Source organism: Varanus komodoensis, unplaced genomic scaffold, assembly GCF_004798865.1.
Source record: "Varanus komodoensis strain SLA01 unplaced genomic scaffold, ASM479886v1 scaffold53, whole genome shotgun sequence".
Taxonomy (NCBI): Eukaryota; Metazoa; Chordata; class Lepidosauria; order Squamata; family Varanidae; genus Varanus; species Varanus komodoensis.
The window spans coordinates 5962034-5980902 of NW_025336126.1; the positions used below are offsets into that span (position 1 = coordinate 5962034).

An 18869-nucleotide genomic window follows, 5' to 3' on the forward strand; every position below is an offset into this window, starting at 1 on the left:
TCCATCCCCACTCTGCCCGCCAGACTGCCCACCTCTATCCCCACTCTGCCCACCACCACCACTGGCCATAATATAATCGATCCATTTAGCATAGTAAGGCACTGATGTGTAGACACCAGGGTAGTGCGGTCTGGCACACCCTACTCCAAAGCTCGCAATTCCAGCTTGGGTCCAACTTTCTCCAAGTTTGCAAACCAAGGGTCCTCCAGAGTCTCCCTGTGGAAAGGAATGATGGGGAGACTGAACACATTCTGGGCAAATTCTCCCACATTTCGTTTGGAAAGCTGAGCAGATGAGAGAGCCAGACTCAGGTTCAACTCTTTCCTCTGCCACATATTCATAAGGGTGGCCTTAGGTGAGTTAACCGGTCAGCCTTAACCCCAGAGCTGCAGCAGAGCCAGGGCTGCCAGGGGCACAGCACTGATCCCTTCTCATTAGCTGAGGTCACCAGCTGCTCTGCTCAGAATTCCGTATTTTCTCTGAGCTTCACCACAGTTCTGTAGCTAGAGGAAATGAATTTTCCTGACAACAGTATACTGTAGTGAATGTCTTCGGATGGATTGGTCTTAAATGGGCAATTAAGGCTCATTGGCTTTGTAGAGGATCTTGCTCAGGTGGTTCAAGGTATTTGGGTTCTCCTTGGGGGCATGGCTCTGTGGTGTGTCATGCTGAGCTCCTGCTTTTCAAAATTTAGCACCATGCAATAGGGGTTAGCAAGGCAAGCCTGCCATGAGAGTTGCAAGAATTACTGGAAAATGACAATTGAAAATGTAGATGACAACTACATTTGTCATCTACATCTACAGGAATATTAGCTGCCTATTTTCTTTTTCTTTTCTTTTCTTTTCTTTTCTTTTCTTTTCTTTTCTTTTCTTTTCTTTCATTCTTTTTTTTGGCAGTCTAATTTTTGTATAGAACCACACTCTTAATGAATTATCTAATCAATTAATTTAACCCCAGACCATTTCAACAAAGATATCATTCTACTGGGTGAGAAACATACTGTATTCTAATTCAGATTTCCCCCTTAGAGCATGGCAAGATGGGGCATAAAGAGTGGAAAAAACTGGTACCATCTCCCATGTAGACCAAAGATCTGCTCTCCAATTTCCCAAATGTTTCCTTCTCCTTTGAAGGAGGTCACCAGTGCAAACACGTGCTGGATGTGCAACTGGACTTTGGTGAGTGTTCATGGACTTTCTTTTATCTAGGCTTGCTTTGCAAGACTGGGACAAACACGGAAGGAAGTCTGCACACTGAAGAGGGACAGATTCTGGGGAGCTCTGTTGCAATGCTAGTTCAGAAGTTGCACTTGAGCAAATTGTGGCAGCCAGATTGGTAAGAGGGATCGGATGGTCTGAGCATAGCACACCCATTCTCACCTGCTTGCACTGCCTGTCTGCCTACGTGTTTCCAAGCCCAGTTCAGGGTGCTGGTTTTGACCTCAAAGGCTTCCATCAAGCTTCTAACAGTGGATGGAGCACCCCTCGCAGTGTGAACCTACCCACACATTATGGTGGGTCACAATCTAAGGCCCTCCTGCAGGTGCCTCCTCCAAGGGAGGATAAGAGACAGCCAATGAGAGAGATAATGACCTTCTCAGTGGGGGCTAGTTATGGAACCATTTCCCCAGCATGGCATACCTGATGCCAATATCATCCATTTTCAGCACCAGGTGAAGGCCTTTTCCTTCTCTTAGGCCATTTGACAACACCCCGTGAACTTTCAAGCAGGTCTTGGCTTTGTTGCTGCTGATTGTTTAAATATATGTTTAGATATATGTGCATTTCTTTGCGTGTGGAATGTTTATATGTTTGCATGCTTAAGGTTTTAATCTTTGTAAATCGTCTGGAGAATTTTGTGGTCCAGAAATTTAATAAATGCTATGCCACACTGTGCAATGCAGTAAGGCTAGTCCTGCTGAGAGATTCTCTTCTTCACAACTCCTAAAGGTACAACTCCTGTCCTCTTTTGCATCTTGCCACACTAGAATCACACACTGCTGGAGTGTGTTCTGACAGATTGTGAAGTGTGCCAGTCCACCAGAGGCTATGGCAGCATAAAAAGAGGAGACAAAGCCTCCTACCTGGCAGGAATCCTTTCCACCTTCTGGGAAACCAGCACAGATCATACCAGCCTTGATAGGATCCATGGCCATGTCTTTGGATGAGGCATTGTTAAAAATATCATTGCAGGCCTTTTGGCTTATGAGTGGCGCCTTCAATTCCTGGAGGACTTGTGGGTACAAAGGCACTGTAGGAAAATAACGGATGTTGAAGGAAGGAACTTCGAGGACATGGAGTTTGGGATACTGATGTTTAGCAGTTACCCTCTTCTCCTGATTCAAGCAACATGAAACCAGCCACACAGAGGTCCTGTTAGGTGGTTCCTGTGTTCTTCTATCTCCCCATGAGGCTGTAAGTTCCTTGGGAAGGGAGCTATTTCCCACCCCGCTCCCCTGTCCCTTCTCAATTTGAGAGAAGGTCAGTAGAGTTTGAGTGGGCCTGAAGAAGAACACTCCTCACCTCCTTCTTTAATCATTCCCCATCCAGTGACCCAGCAGTCTGTGTCTGGAGGGAATTCTACACAAGCGCCTGGCAGGCAGATGGGCAGGATGTCGCCTGTAAATTCCACAGGAGTCTGCAGTTTAAGTAAAGCAATATCTCCTAAGGAACCAACATGGCCATTATAGTCAGGGTGGAGGATAATCTTCTGCACTCTGGAGACAGTCACATTACTTGTCAGGTTGAAGAGCTGATAGGTACCCAGCAGCACAAGATATGGGCTATTGGGGTATCTGCAAACACAAGAGGAAAATGCAACAGGAGCTTGCGCAGCTGGGCTTTGGGCATCAGTGAAACATAGAAGACTTTAGACTCCGTTCCACCGTTGGCCAAACTACAGGAGACGTTGGGGCTCCATGATGAGATTGGACAGAGCAATCTGAGAGTCTACCTCCAGGGAGTATATTTGATTTATTATGTTTCTATACTGCTCAATAACTGATCTTCTCTGGGTGGTTCGCACAGCAATCAAACTATAAAACACAACTTCAAAACTTTAAAACTTCAAATACTACATGCACTTTTATTTTATGCACTGCAAAAATTAAGATTTTGAAACCTGAATACTGAGGCTTTAGTTTAGAAAAAACAATTTATAGGCAGTCCAAGTAAATATATATATATATATATATATATATATATATATATATATATCCTTGGCAGTGCACTGACTGGTCATGCAAAAGCTTGGACAAATCATGGCTAATGAGCTGTGACTTGTGATGTCATTGCCTGGCGCCACTACTCCTTTTCGAGCAGGCGCATGACCCCTATGTGCACTGTTATCCGATGCTCGGCTGCTGGGGCGATGCTGGGGTGACTTGGCTCGTGTGCTGACAGAGAGGGTTCTGTGTGCCCAATGAGGCCCCTGTGCCACAGGTTCGCCACCACTGCCCTAAGCTATTAATGGCTTTGAATGTTCATACCAGCCAGCACTTTGATTTGGGCCCAGATACTGACGGGCAGACAGTGCAGATGATGAAATGCTGGCCTAACACAATCTTGTTGTCCAGTCCCTCCTAACAATCTCAGTGCCTTATTTTAGGCTAGCTGAACTTTCTGGACTGTTTTCAAAGACAGCCCCACCACAGAGGATGATACACCTCTGATAGTCTTGAAGAACAGGTATTAGGCTCAAACTATGCTCAGTCCAGGACAGGAGTAGAAAGCACAGCTGAAAGGAATGAAAAAGGGACACTTCTTCTGTGACCTATCATGACACTGGCATGTCTTTCTGGATAGCAGCATATTTCAAGTTGCGTTGCTGTGAGAGGTTTCTCTAAGTGCTACAGCTCCTCAGCCCGGGTGTAACTACAGCAGAGGACCCCATGCAAAACATCCTTGCAAATGGCGGCAGGGTCCCTTGAACTGTACTGGATCAGTAAATAGAGCTGGTTCTTTTCCTGGTTGCTACACTTCCCTGTCCCCAGAGCAGAGAGTTAGAGGGTGATGTGCCAGTTGCTACCAACTCAAGAATTGTCAGGTGGCAAAAGAAGCCAATGGCATTCCACCTGCCCCCATCAAGCTGATGACCTGGGCCTTGGCTTTTCCGTTTGAGTCACTTGCTGTTAGACAAAACTGTAGCAGCTCTTGTACTATCTGCCCCATTGACTGATGGACGAATGAACCAACCAGCCAAGTGACTGCCAGCATGTGCTCGATTACCCACTGAGCTACTTGTTCCCTGGCTTGGTCACCAGCTGGTCTCTTCATGTCCCCTCCTACCTACCAGCCATTTGCTTGTTCTCCTCCCTGCTTCTCCTGTCCTTGTTTGCTGTGGCTTAGCTTTAGCCAGTTAGGCACAGAATTAGCCTGCCTTTGCAACTGTCTCTGCTTTCACAGTAAAGTATACCAGATACTTACCGAAAGAAGCAGTGAGCTGCTGACAGAACCCACTCATTGGCTATGAGAGAACCCCCACAAATGAAATAGCCACGTCGTAAAATGGTGACTTGCCAGGGCCAGGACCCATCAGCAGCTGCTTGGCCCCCAACAATTCGTGGAGAATTCACCGGTTGTCCACAGACTGTGGAGCAAGGAGAGAATGCAAGAGGATTTATTACTGATTTGCAGTGCAAAATAGAACTCTTGGGATAGAAAGCAAGATTTCTCAGAATAAATGGATAATAGATAATGGGCCAGTTTGCATGGTCAAAGAAACCACTGTGGCTTATTGAAGCCATGGGGGTTAGTGGCACGTGAGGACATCCATGTGCCTGTCAACTATAGTCCCACATTGGCACCATAATGGGTACCATACCAGCACTGGGCTACTGTCCAATTACTGTACCAGCCTTTACACATCCAATGAAAAGTGGAGAACAACCCTCAAATAACCTAGCAACAGCCCATGGTCTACCCAGCAAGAATAATTAAAGAAATCTGGCTGGCACACAGCCAGCATGTTGTTAACAAACCATCTTGTTAAGCATGGCACAGTTGTTCAGCCAGGTCATGGTGTATGAAAGAAGGTCCTGTCTTATGTAAGAATGCAGGACTAGATCACCTCTGGATTCTCACAGAGTTTCCGTTTCTCCTTCTCCCTCAGAGTACAAAAGCTTTCAATACATTGAGGTCCCCTTACCTACTTCTGAGTTAGCAGCACCTGAGGGAATCAAAAAGGAAAGATGTTTCAGGTAAAACACCCTGTAGAAGACGAAGACAGAGCATGACTGGAAGTAGGAGCAGGGGAAGGGCCCTGGTTACCACGGCCTCATCTCAATATCCCTATTTTGGATTAATAAAATGAGATTGGCATGAGCCTCTTGCTCACGTGATACACCCAGGAGGGCTCTAATGGGACCTGTTTTGACCGCTCTGGGCTGCAGTGAGCACATGAGCATGCTGCTTCCCATGGGCTCACCGCTTCCACTTTGCATCACTTTTATGAACAGCCCAGGAGCTCCTAGACTGATAATTCCAGTTTGTTGAAGGAGGAACAATGCAGAAACTTACCACAACTTGGGTACTCCATAGTTTCATGGATGAATTGGATCAGAGTTTCCTGTTTTGTCCCATCCAGACAGGAAATGCTCTAGGGTTATTAGCCCTAGAACATGCCCGGAGATTAAGTGGTGGTGGTGGTGATGCCGATGCGTTTAGTAGCCCACTTTTGTTCCACTTGCAAGGAACCCCAGAAGGCTTACAGGGGACTCCTTTTCTTACTTTATCCTCACAGCAACATTCCTGAGTAGTTGGTTAGGCTGAGGGTCCATGGCAGACCCAAAGTCACCCCATGTGCTTCATGGCCGAGCGAGGACCAGATCCTGGATCCCTTGAGTCCCAGTTCAACATGCTACCCACTTGTTTGAGGTTAAAATAAGGAGTGTTTTATGGCTTCAACTCCATTTAGAAAAGAAGGGAGTGTTGACCAATGGTGCTGACCATGAACTATGAGAACAGTCGTCCAGAGAAGCTATGAACTGCTATATCGTTCCTCCTAGAAACGAAGCCCTAAATGCCTGAGCACAACATCAGTAGTTACCTTGTACTGAGATCACCTGCAGCAGCCACACAACCAGCAAGGATGGAGCAAATTGCATGGCTGCTTCTTCTTCTGTAACTGCTTTCTGGAAAGTCCTCTGAGTAGTCCCACCAAAGTAGCTTCTGGGAAACAGATGTTTATTTTGGTTTCAGTGTCTTCTGAGATCTCTTGCACAATTTCTTCTCAATGGTGAAAAGATAATCCGAGTCCCTGAATCTTAGGTTGAAGCCCGTAATTCCCAAGTCTCCAAAGCCACTGCACCCAGCGGCGCTCAAATTCCTGGCTCCCCTGATTGCCTTGTGATCTTCCATGCCTCCTAATTTGAATGTTTGGCTGATCTTAACAGCTCTTTGCCAATGCAAAATAGTATTTATTACAGGTTTTTAAAGTATTGTCACCATCATCAGACTTGGGAGAATTAAAGGACTGGCCTTTATTCCCAAGGACCTTTCAGTGGGCAGGATTGCATGACACCATAACCCATTGTGGGTACCTAGCCATGGTGGGTGTCACCTAACCTGAACTGAGACCACGTAATGCAGGGTAGTTTATTTCTCCCCCTCACCCCATCCTAGAGCCTATGGGGTGTTCTGGGGATAGTGGGCAAAGAAGAGTGGCAAGTGATGCTCTCAGCAAGACTGGCAGCCCGTCCTCCCATTTAACTCTTGGCAATCTCACTCATTCCCGCACCAATGGCAGCCCCTCCAAAGCACCCAAGCAGCACCTTGAGTTTGGAAGGTCTGAAATAAGTGGCCTCACCTGGTCAATGTCCCAGGGGCTTCCTACTGTTAAAAAGTGCTGCAAATGCCAACACAGGACATTGTCTCATGGAAGCTGTAGATAGGCGGCTGCGCCTCCTCCTCCTCCTCCTCCACCTCCACAATCTATCATTATTATATGAACTTTGTTTTCCCCTGACAGCTGTGAAAAGGAAAGCTGTCAAAGGAAAGCAAAACCATGGTGATTTTGCTCATGAAGGGTAGTAGGTGATTTCCCCCCTCCTTGCAATGAGAACCTCATGGTCCTGAGTAATTCTCCATAGGTCCCAGTTCCTCCAACTTTTCCACTAATGATAGGTGCTCTAGCATAAATTTAGATGCTCAAGAAAGTGGCAAAGGGCTGCCCACCCCAATTTCCTTGACACGCCCCTTTGATAGTTATCATAGGTATAGTTTTCTTTGCAAGCAGAGATTTAGGCAGGGCTAAACAGAGCAGTTTGGACAGAGAATAATGTATGTGAAATCTGTATATTTAAAATAAAATTAAAACAACAAACATGTAAAATACAATAAAAACATAACATCTATAGAAGAAATACGGAACCCAATCCACAGATCCGGTTATGAGCTAAAGGCAGTTAAAGGCCCACATGGCAATCTAATGTGCTTACTCTTCTAATAGAGAACTTCTAATAGGGTTGTCTCAATCATAAATCCAACATACACAACCATGGGGCAGCAATGTCGTATAGCAAATTGCTCAATTGCACAAAAATTTCATGCTGTTATTTGCAGATAATTCTGCACTTTCCTCATTCTGAAAAGGGCCACAGAAATGGTTGCCAAGCCAAAGAAAGGCCCAGGAAGATGACAACATCACAGAAAGTACTTGCAAACTACTTGAATGAGGCACATTGGTATTTTTACTGTAGGCTTCTCTCTGAACTTTATATGCCCATTGCTGCAAACTTGTTTGCCATAAAAGTTTGAAGAGGAAGTAGAAAAGATCACTTTGAAATACTGATACATCATATGGAGTTTTGTTTTACTGTGCCAAACTGCAATTTCTGGTTGCTGTAGAAACTGACCGGTTTGAGCCAAACAAAGAATTTTATTAGCTGTACAAACTTCTTTTCTCCAGCCCTTCATCTTTAATATTCCCATTCAGACACAGAACCACATTATACAAACTGGGGATTCAGGATTGTGTGATGCCATTTTACAGGAGATGTTCTGCACAAAGTTTCATGGCACTGCCAAGAAACACAGGACTTTCCTCTGAGGTTTCATATTTTTACCAAACAAGCAACCAAACAAAAAACCAGAACAAACTTCAGCCACCTCACCTCATAATGCAGCGGTCTCAAACTCGTGGCCCGTGGGCCAATTGCCGGGACGGTAGGGCACGGGGAAGGGGCTCTGCGGCCTTTAATACGCCGGTGGAGCCCGGGCCGGCCTCCGGGAGTGACATGGGATGAGCGGCCCACCACCACCACGGTGGTGGAATACTTGATGCGGCCCAGCCTCACCCAGATTCTACTTCCAGCGGCTCCCAGTGAAGTTGAGATTGAGACACCTGTCATAAAGCTAACTGAGGTAGGTTCAACCTCTCCCCACCTCCCTTAATCCCTTTGATGTTCTACCCCTCCGCAAGTTCCTACATAACTTGAACAATTCTTTAGCTCTTTCTACATTTGTTTTAGTGGGATTCACTCAGAGCACTGTCCAATTGCTTCTTGAATGTCTCTAATGTGGAAGAGCACACCATCTCTCTTGGCAGCTGGTGCTGCTGTCATACTGCTTTTACAGTTAGGAAATGCTTCCCGGTGTCTTGACTGCATCTGGTGTACTGAAGTTTAAATTCATTATTCTGTGTCCTACGTTCTGGGATGAGTAAGGATAGGCCTTATCCTTCTTCTTTATGACAGTCTTTCAGGTACCTGTAGAATGCTAGCACGTCACCTTGTCTTCTTTTCTCAAGGCTGGACAGCCCCAGTTCTTTCAGTATCCCAACATATTTTCAAGGCCCTGTATCATCTTTATTGCCCTCCTCTGAGCCATCTTCAGAAGATCAGCGTCCTTTCTAAACCTCGGTGCCCCAAAGTGAATGCTGCATTCCAGCTGTACACCCCACCGAGGATCTTTCAAATATGCAAAATGGTCACCCAAACACCCCTCAACCCGGTATACCAAAGTGGGTTCCTGTGATCATGTGAATCAGCTCAGTAAAAGGACTGGGCCTTATTCCCTAAACTTTCCATTGAAAAAAGACACAAGCAACACAGAAGAGGAGACAAATGAATGCAGTGAGTTAACAGGGAACAAATGAGTATTGATTTCATCTATATGTTCTTAAGCTTGGCTACAGTAGGGTGTTGGGTCCCACCTCTAAAATTTGGACTTACGGAACAGTGGATGGCTGTGTAATGTGAAGAGATTGGAAAACTGGAATATAATTTTCTAATATTCATATTCTAAATAGAATATAATATAACTAATACTTTAACTTGGTCTTGGAAATTAATTGGAAGCCTTTCTTTCTCACAAATAGTTCTTTTCACAAAGTCAGCAGCATTGCAGTAACCCATACCAGGTGCAAGGCTTGTCGTGATGCTCAAGCTGAGCTTTCTAAAATGCAAGCTGTGGTGGCACATGGTGTGGGTAATTGTGTTGTGTGAACCCAGACAGGATTGGTTGTTGATATGGTTCACAAACCACCCATAACTCTAAAATCTGAGACACTGTAAAGGGCGGGATGTAAAAACTTTAAATGAATAAATTAAATTAAAATAAAGTCAATCAATCAATCAACCTGCAGTCCGTTTTTGCTTAGTGGATGGTGAGTGATCCACACCCATGTTCTACACTGGCTGGGTCTACATGAGAAGAAGAGCTGCATTGTGCTCCTGCCACAGCTTGCATTTGAAACAGATGGACAGCGCACCATGGCAGACCCCACTGGGAAATGACCTCTTGGTAGCTTTTTTGCAATTTGCAAACCAGGTCCATGAGAAACATGAGGAAAATGGAACTACTCTTAGCAAAAGCTGCGGAGGCACCTACCTCTTGCCTGTTCTTCCTTCAAGTCTTGAAGTTAGCAATTTCCAGCTGCCTTATTAAACTCCGCTTAGCTCAATGTCAGTCACATCACTTTGTCCGAGTAGTGATCAATCCTGCATGTTCCAAACTGTGATAGCCGTTTTAGGTGCCAGTGAGTCCCCAGTTAAATTCCACACTGGTCCCTGCCAGCAGAAAGGTATGAGGACTATTTTCTAGCAACTAATCACTTGACTAGGTATTTTAACAATTTCAGAGAAGCGCTCATCCTGTAAGAACTGCTCCATGAAAGGCGTTTCTTGGTCCTCATGATTCCTCATATAAGGTAGCTTGCAGGTAATTTACATGACGTCTTGGTCTTTCCCTTCCTTGGCAACTATTTCTGTGACTTTTTATAGCTCAAGGGAGGGCCTAATACCAGCAAATGCTTGTGCATTTGTGCGACTCTGTGATACTGCTGGGCCAGCGAGGTGTTGTGTAATGGAACCTATGGAAAGGCAGGGAAAAGACCCACCCAGAAAAACCTCATAGAAAATAGAAGGCGGCACCTGAAGGAGGCAATCTACAGCCCTCTCCCTTTCATAAGCAAAGTTAACTTGGCTTTTGGCATCTGTCACAGGAAAGCAAAATGGAAAGTGGAGCCACAGTGGGGATCTTGACAGCCTGTGCCCACTCAGATGCTGTACAGATGAGTCTTTTCCTTTCAGACTCATGGAAGTGTGCATCTTTGTATGTGCACAAATCTGGCTGTCTGCACACACCAGGAACACGCACATGCATGAATCGGCATGCATGCATGCATGCACAAGAGATGGTGAACTCATGACAGCGCCTCCACCGTGTCACTGGGCATTTCATCAGCTGACACAACAATTCATTTGGGTCCAAACCTCCCAGGTACAAAGCATGCAGTACATTATGGGTCCAAAACGAAGTAGGAGGACACTTAAATTAAACACTGCCATGCTGCACATTTACTTGCTCATCTCCATCCTGGCCAGTCTGAGCTAGCAAAGTTTTGAAAGCAGCAGAGTACCCATATTCCATTCCAGCCTGGTTCCCCTTGAGACTGCCATGTCCTTTTCTATACACAGCAAATGTCCAAGTATGCATGCATTTATAGGTTTTATTGCTTTGACTCTAGCTTTTGTTCTAGCAAGCAGAGATTGGCTGTGACATCTGTTGGTCAGAGCAAGGGTTGATCCTCTTGGCTGTGCTGAGTGAGGATGAAGTGACCTAAATTCTAGTACATCTTGAAGTCACAAAGTCCTATAGACTAACAATGCTAACAAGGTAACAATGGTTGCCTGTGGTCTGAGGAACAAGGAAGCACTGAATAATCCTTGTTCAGGGAAAAAAACCTTTCCCTTTTGGCCAGTCTCGCCCTGGCTGCTTAATAAGGATCAGAAAGGGCAAGTGTTGTGGATGCAGGATCCATATCTGCATTGGAGCAAATTAAATGTTTTAAACATGGGAAGAGTAAATACTGCAGCTATGCAACTCAGAACAATTAAAAAATTATTACTGTGGAGTTGCTTTGGACAAGTCATGAGAAGGCAGGACTTGCAGAAGAAGACAATCATGCTTGGGAAATACAAAGGTAGAAGAAGAAAGGGAAGAGCAAACAGGAGACAGATGGACTCTCTAAAGGAAGCCACAGCCCTGAATTTGGAACTGCTACACAGGGATGTCAGGGAAGGGAAAATTTGAAGACTTCCATTCATAGAATTGCTGTAAATTGGAGATGACTTGATGACACTTGGCAAAAATGACAGCATTTCTTTGCATGAGGTTTTTAACTTGTCACTTTACCAAGTTTTCTGCTTCTGTATTCCTTGTAGGATCAAGATGGGGTGCTTTGCATGGGTCTGCCCCATTCCACTGCCAGGGGATCTTCTCTTTCTATAGGTTCCATTGCACAACCACTAGGTAGTGCCATGGTATAGCAGAATTGTGCAAAACTCCAGTCATCCTTCACTTTCCAAATAATAGCACACTTAAATCAATTGAGTGGTGGCTTGAACTATGTGTTTGCAATGAACAGGTTGCAGGTTTCATAAAATTCTATGAGTTATTCTCCTGCTTCATTTCTTATACCTAGGCCAAATTTTCCTACAACATTTGATTCTGCTTTGCTTCCTACTTTTGCATTCCAGCTACCTAAGATTATCAGAATGTCTTGTTCAATTTCTTCTTGAACATTTTCATAAAAGTTACCTATTTCTTTTTAATTAGCATCTGTTGTTGGAGTGTAGGCTTGAATGATGGTTATGGTGCTAGGTGTTCCACTAATTCTGACTGACATTATTCAGCTGGATTTTGCATTATGACTTTACTTTCTGTGATACATTTTTCTTTAAGTATTAGAGCAACTCCATTTCTTCAGGAGTAAAACACTTGGTATTTGCTTGATTTGAAATGTCCCATTCCACTCTACTTTAGTTCACTTACAAATTATGTTCATTCTTTCCATTTCTTGCTTTATGGTTTCTTGCTTGCCTTGGTTCATTCTTCTCACATTCCATGTCCCAATTTTAAGCATCAGTCTTTCCTTTCACCTCTCTGCAGGTTGGCCACTAGATTTCCTTTCAAGTTTGATCTAGTAGAATTATTAGGAATAGTGGTACTGGTATTTGTCCTGTGTCCATCCCCAGTAACCCATAAAATGTCTTTCATCCTGAGGGTATTATCTTCTCATCTTTTCTGGTTTCATTTTGGATTGTTTCATCATAGAATTTTCAAGGTAAGCAAGTCGAGAAGTGGATTACCACATCTGTCTTCTGTGCATTGCTAAGCAGAGATGGTCACTGCAATTGTCTGTGAAAGATCCACCAGCAGTGTTACCCTTCAACAACTGTTACTGCCCAGAAGCTGCCCTTCAGGAGTTTCTTCACCACCATCAGCATTAATGAGATCCATTCTCTTATTGCTGATGTGACCACTATTCCTGAAGAGGGTGGATGCATCTTAGTCTGGTGTCTCACCCTTGACCATTCTGCCATGGGTGGCCCTACTAGGAGACCAGCCTGGTGAGACTATTCTGGCCCTCTGACAACATTGATCTTGGCTTTTTTGACACTCTGAAACCCTTCACCATGTTAAGGTGTGCATCAAAGAGCAGGGCACATAATTTACATAAAAGTTATTCTATTTTCTTGACTTCAGTTGGTTCCTATATAGCCATCCAACTTTAATTGTGGAGCTGCTTCAGTTGTATTCAGACAATTATGTGTCTGCAGTGATAGTCAAATAAATATGCATCACATTAAATAAATGAAATTAATAAGGAATTATAATTTATAATTTTATAAATCTTTACGTTTCCTGTTCATTTCCATTTTTCTCATCTTGCATCTGGCAATCTTTCCTCACATGGCAACCCTTTATTGTTTTGGTTGCCCTTTTATGCACATTTCTAAACCCATGCCAAAGCAATAACCTATTGATTACATAGTCAAATATCAATGGAAAAAGTGGGCTTCCCTGTATGGTACTTCTCCCAACTAAAAGAAGCCTGAAGGTCATAACTGTGGCTCTAGGAGCAGAATAGAGAAGTTTAATCCATTTCAGAAGTTCAGAAGGAAAACAAAAATTAGCCAATGTAGTGAAAATAGATTTCCAGTCCATTTTGTCAAAGGCCTTTTCAGCATTCAAAGAAATGATAGTGGCCTGGTTTGTTCACTCAGGATTAAAATAGTATCAAGCCAATAACTAATTTGAGGTTATCATGCTCCTGTTTATGGTTAGCAAATCCCACCTTTATCTCACTTGACCTTAGCGAAAGACTAAGAAATCTTTCTCGGTATTCTCTCCATGTCGCAATTGCAATGGTTTTGTGCAGTAGCCCACATCATGTAACGCTTCTCTGAATCTTAGAATCGAAATAGGTAGCTCAGATAAATTCAAAATAAATCAGAGGGAAGAGAGGGTCAGGTTGCATTTCACCAACACCCTGCATAATGATTCTCTTTGGATTTAGTTGGTGGGCTGAAAGCAGAGAAGTAGATGATTCACAGGAGGGCTACTGGGAGGAACATCAAGAAGACTATTGCAATGGGGGCATCGTTAGCATCACCCCAGTTTTTACTGGTCATCATCTCATGGATCCACTTGGTATAGGAGGACACAGAAGTGTAGACAGCAGGAAGTTTGGGTGTCTCCCAACTCATAATCCCTCCCTGGGTCCAGCTTCCATTGAGTTTGCAAATCAAGGGTCCACCAGAGTCAGCCTGTGGAGATAGGTGATGGAAGATCGCAGATATCTTTGGCAGACACTTTCATATCACAGTAGGGATGCTAGCTCTTACCCTAGCCACATACTCATTAAGCGGCTTCAGGTAAGCCAACATGCCCTCAGCTTTAACCCATTGCTGTACTGAAAATAGTGAGGCTATGATGTTGCAGAAAGCAATACAGGATCAGGACAATATGGGGAAGCTTTATGGGTCCGGAGGTTTCCATCCTCTCCATTTGAGTGTGGGCCTGAAAGGCCAAGGAAAAGTGTGAGTGGATGGAGGCTAAGTTGTAAGGAAGCACAATTGCAACAATGCCCATTTTAATCCCACCTTTCTACTAAAATAAGGCACCCAAGGAGGCTCACAGCAATCTTGACAGTGATTAAAGCAATCTGATAGATTGGATTTCATTTCTGAAGTGCTTGTTCTTGAGAATAAAACAGCAATCCCAGACCTGAACGAGAACAGGTCTGTATAGCTTTAACCGTCATATAAGCAACACCTGTTGTGATGCCTCTTCTACACAACCCTTAAATGTGCAGTAGCCCTGTCCTCATTTGCATTTTGCCTCTCTAGAATTTAGCCAGGCTGGGGCCTTCTCCAGCAAGGTCTGGGTTCTATCTGTCCACCACAGATAAACTATGGAGCATCTTACCAGGTGGGCATCCTTCCCATTTTCTGGGTACTCAGCACAGATCTCATCAGGCTTGATAGGATCCTTATCCAATGTGCCATGTGCATCAGCTTTATAGAGATTGTTGCAGGTGCCTCGGCTTATGAGTGACACTTTCATTTCCCGCATGGCAAATGGATTTGGCAATGGCTCTGCAGGAGGGAGCAATGCAAAAATGGTCAAGAGAAAGAGGTACCTATCAATGGGCAGATGCAATCTGAGAAATGAGCACACCATGTATGGACCCTCTCTACACTTGGGTATCTTTGCAAGCCACTGACTCATATCCAGAAGCCATATTATTCAGAAGTTAGACTTGTCCAGGGTTTAACTAGTGAACTTGTGCATCAAGCACAGAGCCCCACGCCCTTCTCCCCGAAACCAGCTGGGCACTGTCCCAATTGGCAGCTTCTAATGCCAGATACAAAGCCATCTTCCTATCACCAACAGTCCCCAGTTCTCAGTGTTGGAGGAGATCAGGCTGAATAGTGTGTCCCACTTCATTTTGCCCTTCCCTTTTGGAGGTCCCTTCTGCAGCTACCAGGTGGAAATCTCTTTTCCTTTCTCCCTCTTACTGCCTCTGCCAAAGCAACCTTAAAACTGTTTGGGTCTCAAGTATTCTCTTTTAGGTTGACTGCAGGTGGGTAATCCCATAAGAAAAGAGAATATGAAGTTGTTTATTAAATTGTTTCAGTAGGACACTTTCTAAAGAGCTGGTTCTCAATGCTCTCTGGAGGGATTTGCCTGGAGAAATTGAAAGTTGAGTACTGGTGATGGTTGACATGAGGCTGAATGGCCTTTCCATGATGTCCTGTTCCTCTATCCCAGCCACAAGGCTTCCAAGGGCCCACCACATGATCTACTGTGTCCCATCTCTCTGCTGCCCCAATCAGTGAGAACTTAGAGCAGAGAGAGTAGAGTTCAAAGGTGGGTGACCTGTCCGAAGTTATCTGACTATGGGTTTTTCCTGTGTTTTCCAGGAGGAAGTAGGCACTGCCCCGATTTTCTGAGTTACGTTGTGGTCACCACCATCCATTCCACTGCTCTGCTCCAGGCTGCTAAGCCTGGTGCCAGCCCAGTTTACCTATTCAAAATGGCCGATAAGTAGCCTCTGTTTCTGAGCTTGGCTTCAGAGAGCTTTGTCAATATTTCTTGTTGGGGCTCGCAAGCCCACAGCACCCGTCTATGATGGAAAATACACTTAGGCTGAGAGGGAGACCACATGGCACAGGGAAACCTGGTTACTACCATCTCTGTGATGAATCTGACATAAGCTCCTGTGTTCACCAAAGGAGTTTGGCTGTGTATAAGTGGACTAGCTCAAATCTATCTTTTGCTATATTGCTTCTTCCATGATCCTGTTATGAGTTCCTTCAGGAAGGAAGCTTGTGGTTTTTTGCACCTCCTGTTATCCTGCAAAGCACCATCAACAGTGATGGCATCAAGGTCAGAGGAGTCTGGATAAGCACCACAAAGAACAACCCGCACCTCCTCCTTGAGTATCTACCCATCCAGAGACCCAGCAGTCTGTTTTCTGAGGAAGCTGTATGGAAGGGTTGGGCAGGCAGATGGGGAAGATGTAGTCAGTGAATTTCACAGGAGTCAGCAGTTTAAGTAAAGCGATATCCCCACTGGAGGCAGCCTTGCCATCATAGTCCGGGTGTAGGATAATTTTTTGCACGTTGGATTCTACCATGGCATTGGTGTGGTTTGAGAGCTCATGGACACCCAGAATCAGTGTATAGTAATAGGTGGCAGTGGACCTGTGAACACAAGAGAAAATGCAACAGGAGTTTGAGAAGCTGAGCTTCTCGTGGACGTCTGGTTGTCCCACTGCGTGAAAACAACACTCGACTAAATGGATACCTGGCCTCATCCGGAATGGCTCTCCTTACTGCTGAATTCATAGCACCTTGTCTGTATGGGCATCTGGTACAGAAAACACCACAGAGGCTGAGGATCTGAAGCTGGAAGAGTGACCTTGGAGGAGTTGGAGGTGGGGGGCCTTCCAAGAAGGTGTGGGAGGGGAAAACACCATTTCTGCCAGCATAGATAGAACCTCAGCTTCTTCTCATGCTCTGGGACAAATGCTTAGATGGCTGCAACTCGTCGTCCAAGACTTTTGTAAGGTGGGACTGTTTCTGCACTGACAGAGTGGGTTCCAAAGTTGCCTATCAGGTGCTAACAAATGAGAGGGCATTTTGGAATGCGTCCACCCTTTCTTCCTTGATAGATTCTGCTACAGATTTTGTGAGGGAAGAATCATGGGAGGGTCACAAGAAGAAAACGTCATTTGGACATGCATGCCCATGGAATGTTTTATGAATGAGGTGGGTCAATGGCACAATGCAAGTCTCAACTGGAAGCAGCCTAGATATAATTCAAACTTCCTGCTAGCACTGGTAGATTATCTCCAGTGGGGCAACCTGAGGCTTACCTTCTTCCTCTTCTTCAGAGATCTCTGCTTTCTCATCTAGCATTGCCCTGAGTCTGCAAGCAAGAAGGCTTCCTTATCCCAAGCTGTGGAGCACTGAAGCTCACGCCTGCAGTTTCTGTATCACCAGAAAAAGCAGCTGAAGGTCTTAGTTCTGCTGTTGGACTTCTGTCCCACCAGCAACTCTCCCAGGTCAGGTGAGACCAAGTGACACAAGAGGCCCATGACATTCCACTCAGTTGCATAAAGCATCTGACTTGAGCCTCACTCCTCCATTTGAATCATTAGCTCTCAGGCCCAGTCCTAGCTGCTCTTGCACTACTTGTGTGACTGAACAGCCAGCAATTGCTAGTGTGTTTCTACTTGCCGGCTTCATGTCTTGATTGCCAGCATACCTCCAGGCCCAACACTCTGTTCTCTCCTCCACGTGCTAACCAGCCATTTGCTGTTTCTGCTCCTTGAAGCTCCGACCCTGCTTTACCGAGACCAACATGCTAGGCCGATCAATGGTAGAATATGATTCTGGCCGAGCAGCTGCCCGGAAGGTGAAACTTTCTGCAGCTTTTTGCGACAACATATATCTGATACGTACCTGAAGCAGTGAGCTGCTGACAACACCCACTCATCAGTTATGAGGGCGCCCCCACAAATAGGGTAGCCACCTCGAAAAATATGGACTTGCCAAGGCCATGACCCATTGCAGGCTGGCTGGCCCCTATGTGCAGAATTTGTTTTCAGTTGCCCACAATCTGTGGAGTAAGGAAAAGCAATGAGAGGATGATGATGAAGATGAAGAAGAAGATGATGATACTTTTATACTGCCCAATATCCAAAGCCCTCTGGGGTGTTCAAAACAACCCATCAAAATGCAACCTAAAATGCACCACAATATAAAAAATTGTAAAAAAAATTCCATTCAAATTTTAAAACCAAACCTAAAACACACAGAGCATTCCAATAACTTAAACTAGCTAAAGCAGCTAACCAGGCCCCAGTAAACTAAATGTTCAGCCTGGCTCTGAAAAGTTTGGTTGGTGCCAGGTGTGCGTCAGTGGTAAGGTTAAGTGCAGTATCAGGGATATTCGTTATGGCTGCTCCAAGTCTCCCGACTCCGAGGATTGCAGGCTTCCAACAAAGGGTGTGGAGCCACGTTCACCTCTGTGCTGCTCTTTCCCTGAAGTGCTACCAGGTCCTCCAGCTCCAAGGTCATCCTTGTGACGTGGGAGCTGCAGGCAGCCCGGTTCTGTCCATGTCAGGTGCGAGGGTGAAGGGCAGTCTGAGGCTGGAGCCCCAGCTCTGACCGCAGGGTCTGCTTTCAAGGCTGCTGCCGGGACTTGGACCTCCTCTATGGCCATCTATACTCTGTTTTTTTCCAGGTAAAACTAGAGAGTATTTTATTGTTCTTTCTGATGGACAGATTTGTTAGTTTGATCTAACTGATTTACTGATTTTCTTTTTTCCACCTGCAAGTTTATCCTGCTCCAGACCTTCCCCTTTAGACATTTGCTCTTTTTCTAACTATTTTCCAGATATGCACTTTTTGTTGGTGTATTTTTCAAATAAAGCACTTTTGTATGGATGCAGTTTTGGATTAAAGCATGATTTAGAATTTTACAATAGGTTGCAGTTTTCTTCTTGTGTTTGTCAAATGCACAAATATTAACAAACCTTTTAATTTCATTTCATTTTGATTCGCTTCAGGG

The 18869-nt window shown here is 44.8% G+C and overlaps 1 protein-coding gene across 1 annotated transcript in view; it reads right to left on the bottom strand.

Moving 5' to 3' along the window:
* Positions 1–16639, bottom strand: part of LOC123032102 (transmembrane protease serine 9-like) — a 26754-nt gene extending 10115 nt beyond the window's left edge. The window contains exons 1-7 of the mRNA XM_044447730.1: positions 16599–16639; positions 16221–16495; positions 14715–14884; positions 4428–4651; positions 2526–2797; positions 2087–2253; positions 33–216 (exon numbers count right to left, since the gene is read on the bottom strand). Coding sequence (XP_044303665.1) covers positions 33–216; positions 2087–2253; positions 2526–2797; positions 4428–4651; positions 14715–14884; positions 16221–16495; positions 16599–16639 — 1333 coding nt within the window. The remainder of the gene's footprint in view (positions 1–32; positions 217–2086; positions 2254–2525; positions 2798–4427; positions 4652–14714; positions 14885–16220; positions 16496–16598) is intronic.
* Between the last annotated feature and the right edge of the window lie 2230 nt (positions 16640–18869).